This window comes from Limulus polyphemus, unplaced genomic scaffold (assembly GCF_000517525.1).
Source record: "Limulus polyphemus unplaced genomic scaffold, Limulus_polyphemus-2.1.2 Scaffold4639, whole genome shotgun sequence".
Lineage (NCBI taxonomy): Eukaryota > Metazoa > Arthropoda > Merostomata > Xiphosura > Limulidae > Limulus > Limulus polyphemus.
Window position 1 is genome coordinate 58,832 of NW_013670249.1, and position 6,029 is coordinate 64,860.

At 31.9% G+C, this 6,029-nt stretch overlaps 1 protein-coding gene across 1 annotated transcript in view; it reads right to left on the minus strand.

Annotated features, from left to right (window-relative positions):
- Positions 1-6,029, minus strand: part of LOC106471464 (hemicentin-1-like) — a 38,278-nt gene that overhangs the window by 12,779 nt on the left and 19,470 nt on the right. Inside the window, exon 2 of the mRNA XM_022400079.1 lies at positions 3,189-3,506. Within this exon, the coding sequence (XP_022255787.1) occupies positions 3,189-3,506 (318 nt within the window). The remainder of the gene's footprint in view (positions 1-3,188; positions 3,507-6,029) is intronic.

A 6,029-nucleotide genomic window follows, 5' to 3' on the forward strand; every position in this document is an offset into this window, starting at 1 on the left:
TATCTATTGCTACATTATAGCTAACATGTGTAAACCCTCTGTTGCTACATTATAGCTAACATGTGTAAACCCTCTGTTGCTACATTATAGCTAACATGTGTAAACCCTCTGTTGTTACATTATAGCTAACATGTGTAAACCCTCTGTTTCTACATTATTACTAACATGTGTAAACCCTCTGTTGCTACATTATAGCTAACATGTGTAAACCCTCTGTTGCTAAATTATAGCTAACTTGGATAAAACACCTTGTTGCTACATTATTAATAACTTGTATAAAACACCCCGCTACTAAATAATAGCTGACTTGTATAAAACACTCTGTTGCTACATTATTAATAACTTGTCCAAAACACCCTGTTGTTACATTATATCTAATGTGTAAAAACACCTTATTACTACATTATAGCTAGCTTGTGTGAACCCCTACTGCTACATTGTTACTAACTCGTGTATCAACATAATTTTAGGTTTATTTCTTAAGTGTTATTCTCTCACTTATCGTCATGGTTACATATCGGAGAGGGAAATATATTCTATCAATATCGAAACCTTACTGATCTTTGATTAAGATGCTATAACCTCAGCTTCTCATTCACGCAAAAAAAAAAAATGCCTGACTTTCAGGCTTCAGTTTTATTGGCAGTAAATGTGTTTAAGAAAATTAATTTGAGTAATATCCATGTAAGAGGGAAGGTTTTGATTTTTTATTACCTTATTTCGTAAATTTAAATGCCTCAGATATAAAACGCTATGTATTCAAATTTGATGACGAGGAACCCACTTTGAGACTAATAATGGCTAGAGACGGCTTGAATGGGTAATGAAGAAAAACTTTAATATAAGTTTAACATAACAGCAAATGTACAACGTTTCGACAAGGTTTTGTCATCATGTTATGTGTTCAACATGCAAAATCTTCGGCATATAATTATACTTCATATTCAGACTTAAAATGCTTCTCTCTATAAACTGATGGATCTCTTCTTATCATAATCAATCACTCTGAGACAGCTACATTTCAAGTAATATTTTTCGTTTACTTAAAGGAAACTCTCTGCAAAAAAAAAAAGGAATATTTTTTTATAAACTGTTTATAAGAGTGGTTAAAATAAGATTTTCCGCCTAATAAGGAGAAAGTCCTTATTTACACGACACTATCCCTACTGATATATGAATATATTTAGCTTACTCGGATTTACTTTTTGACCTGACCCCGTTAATACTTGACCAAAAGTCGCCATATTCTCAGATTTTCTAAAAAGTAAGATGAGCAACATAATCTTATGAATTTTGCTTTTACTTTTCTCAAAAAAACTTCCTTTTTTTACTTAAACTTCCCTTCTTCAAAAGTAAAATAACTTGATATATTTTACTTCAATTTTCATTCAAAAGTAAATGATCTTATTTATTTTACTTCAACCTTTTTTTTCAAAAGTAAATAACTTTTTCCCTCTAGCTCAATCTTTTTTTTTTCAAAGCAAAATAATCTTATTTATTTTAATTAAACATTTTTGAAAAGTAAAGAAAAAACCCTTATTTGTTATCATTTGTTTGTTTAAAGGTAAGGTTTCACAGTGGACTATTTGCGCTATCCACTGCGGGGATCGAGCCCCTAAGTTTAGCGAATGTATACGATTTTCAAGCATACAGATGAGCCAAAGGAAGGTCTCTCATTTCTTCACTTCTTTCTTATCTTGTTGAGCACTTGTTTGAACACCAAAAAGTGGTTGAAGGTTTAGTACGTAGCTGGCTATTTTTACCCCTAGGCAGCACAGAACCTACCAAAACCTCAAATTGTGTCTCCTACACGTCATTAATGACCTCTCGAATCCATAAGCCATGGTTTTATGCTTGTAGCTCTAACGTCTAAAAGTTGTTATCAAAGTTTACTATTTTACTTATCCTAATCAAAGAAATTGGGCCTGGCATCACCTAATGGTTCAGGCGCTCGACTCGCGACCTTCAGCCACCGAACATGCTCGTCCTACATTGGTTGTTGACTGGGCTAGACAATTTTATAATTACCGGCCGACCACTAATTCACTAGGACTAAAGTCGAAATGAATAAAGAAAATCAAGGGAACTTAAGTTTAGAATAAATATAGCTATTACCATTGGTAATAAAAAATATAATATAATAAGAAATTAACTTTCAAAAGAGCTATATACATCTGAAGAGATATTCTTGATATTCTGTAATTTTTTTTGTCTTTCTTAGTTACCTATGTCAGATATTTTGAATATCGATTGCAAGTTACATTACTTGGTAAACAGTAACTTCGGGTCAATATTTGAACTAAATCCAAGCAATATCATATGAAAGAGAAAAAAATCACGATTGTATAATCCCTTTCCCTCATTTCTTAGAGGGGATGCTTAGAATCCCTTCTATGACATCTTGATGTAATCCTGCTTTAATACAAGATTGTACAATCCCTTTTCCTCATTTCTTAGAGGGGATGTTTAGAATCCCTTCTGTGACATCTTGATGTAATCCTGCTTTAATACAAGATTATATAATCCCTTTCCTTCATTTCTTACAGGCGATGTTTAGAATCCCTTCTATGACATCTTGATGTTATCCTGCTTTAATACAAGATTGTATAATCCCTTTCCCTCATTTCTTACAGGCATTACATCAAGATGTCATAGAAGGGATTCTAAAATTCCCCTGTAAGAAATGAGGGAAAGGGATTATACAATCTTGTATTAAAGCAGGATTACATCAAGATGTCATAGAAGGGATTCTAAACATCCCTGCTTTAATACAAGATTGTATAATCCCTTTCCTTCATTTCTTACAGAGGATATTTAGAATCCCTTCTAAGACATCTTGACATAACCCTGCTTTAATACAAGATTGTATAATCCCTTTCCCCCATATCTTACAGGGGATATTTAGAATCCCTTCTATGACATCTTGACATAACCCTGCTTTAAAACAAGATTGTATTATCCCTTTCCCTCATTTCCTACAGCTGATATTTAGAACCCCTTCTGTAACATCTTGATGTAATCCTGCTTTAAGACAAGATTTTAAAATCCCCTTCCCTCACTTCCTACAACGTATATTTGGAACCCCTTCTGTGACATCTTGATCTAACCCTGATTTAATCATTATCCAACCCTTGACTAATTTTGCAAAGGTTTGAGTATTAAAGATAGCACAGGACAACTAGACTTACAAAGAACTTCTAAGGTGGTTGCTTCTAAAAGAGGTGTTTCTAGTCGTTTTTTGATGACGTTGTTGGTCCCCTTACAGAAGAATTCCCCACGATGATCATGTCTAGAAGCTATAAACACGAGAGTGCTTGTGGTACGATAGGTTCCGTCACTCATCAAATCCTTGCTTGTTATTGGTTGAGGCCGAACGACTTCTGACCGATTGTACCAGGTGATATTTGCTGCTGGACGAGCGCCCTCTACAGTACAAGTTATAGAAACCATTTCTCCTTCCACAACCGGAGCTGATCGACCCCGAACTCTCAGACCCAAGGGGCGAACTACAAAGTTTCATACAAAAAATTTAAATAAAATAATAACACTAATTGTTTGACACTTCTACATATTTCATTCTTTGATTAATATAAACTATATTCTTTAATTTTAACCAATTTATTTAGTTTCTGTCATAGAAGTACTGAAAGACAAATCTACTGTAGTTTACAATACATCGATATAATTAAATCAATCTGCGTATTAAAAGAAGTAAACATTTCCTTAAATTCTGTGTATTCTTGTGAAATCTCTGGCTAATACCGTTATAAGTAGGTACTATAGTATGAGTAAATAGTGTATTCTCGGAAGTAAATTTAGTAAGTAGATGTAATATTGTGGCAATTAAATAAATTACTTTTGGAAGTATATGTAGCATTCTGACTAGTAAGTATAGTACTCTGTTACATATGTGTAACATTGTGATAAGTAAATGTATTATTGTATTTGGTAAATATAGTATTCTGTTACATGTGTGTTTAATATTGTGATAAGTAAATGTATTATTGTGGTTGGTAAGTATAGTATTCTGTTACATATGTGTTTAATATTGTGATAAGTAAATGTATTATTGTGGTTGGTAAGTATAGTATTCTGTTACATATATGTTTAATATTGTGATAAGTAAATGTATTATTGTAGTTCGTAAGTATAGTATTCTGTTACATATGTGTTTAATATTGTGATAAGTAAATTTATTATTGTGGTTGGTAAGTATAGTATTCTGTTACATATGTGTTTAATATTGTGATAAGTAAATTTATTATTGTGGTTGGTAAGTATAGTATTCTGTTATATATGTGTTTAATATTGTGATAAGTAAATGTATTACTGTGGTTGGTAAGTATAGTATTCTGTTACATATATGTTTAATATTGTAATAAGTAAATGTATTATTGTGGTTGGTAAGTATAGTATTATGTAACATATGTGTTTAATATTTTGATAAGTAAATGTATTATCGTGGTTGGTAAGTATAGTATTCTGTTACATATGTGTAACATTCTGATAAGTAAATGTATTATTGTAGTTCGTAAGTATAGTATTCTGTTACATATGTGTTTAATATTGTGATAAGTAAATGTATTATTGTAGTTGGTAAGTATAGTATTCTGTTACATATATGTTTAATATTGTGATAAGTAAATGTATTATTGTGGTTGGTAAGTATAGTATTCTAATAAGTAGGTATAACATTACATATTGTATTCTGGTATGTAGATGTAGTAGATTTTTGGAGAATATATTATCATATTAAATTAAATGTAAAGATTTAGTGAGTTGGTGTAATACTGAGTTTAATAAGTAAAGTATTATAATTAGAAGATACAGTGTTCTTGATATTAAGTATATCATTATAATACGTACATATAATTCTCTAGTATGTAACTGTAGTATTTTGGTAAATACATTTAGTATTCTGGTTAGTAATTACAGTAGCGTTGTAAATAGATGTAGTATTCTGCTAATAAACGTAGTATTCTGATTAGTAAGTATATAATTTTGGTAATTCTGTGTATTATTCTTTAGTATTGTGGTAAGTAGGTGTAGTATTCTAGTTGTTAGAAGAACAAACTGGTAAATAGTGGGTAAATATAGTGACACGTTAAGCAAGTGTGGTATTCTGTTAGTAAGTATAGTACTCCATTAGCTGACTCCTTCATACAGAGAGTAACGTGTTATGTAGTAAGTATAGTACTCCATTAGCTGACTTCTTCATACAGAGAGTAACACTTACTACATAACACGTCACTTACTGGAGAACTATACTTACTACATAAAACGTTACTCTCTCTATGAAGGAGTCACTTACTGGAGAACTATACTTACTACATAAAACATTACTCTCTCTATGAAGGAGTCACTTACTGGAGAACTATACTTACTACATAAAACGTTACTCTCTATGAAGGAGTCAGTTATTGGAGTACTATACTTACTACATAACACGTTACTCTCTGTATGGAGGAGTCACTTACTGGAGAACTATACTTACTCTATAAAACGTTACTCTCTGTATGGAAGAGTCACTTACTGGAGAACTATACTTACTACATAACACGTTACTCTCTGTATGAAGGAGTCACTTAATGGAGAACTATATTTACTACATAAAACGTTACTCTCTGTATGGAGGAGTTACTTACTGGAGAACTATACTTACTACATAACACGTTACTCTCTGTATGAAGGAGTCAGCTAATGGAGTACTATACTTACTACATAACACGTTACTCTCTGTATGAAGGAGTCAGCTAATGGAGTACTATACTTACTACATAACACGTTACTCTCTGTATGAAGGAGTCAGCTAATGAAGTACTATACTTACTACATAACACGTTACTCTGTATGGAGGAGTCACTTACTGGAGTACTTTTCCTTCATAGAGAGAGTAACGTTTCATGTAGTAAGTATAGTTCTCCAGTAGTAACGTGTTATGTAGTAAGTATAGTTCTCCAGTAGTAACGTGTTATGTAGTAAGTATAGTTCTCCAGTAGTAACGTTTCATGTAATAAGTATAGTTCTCC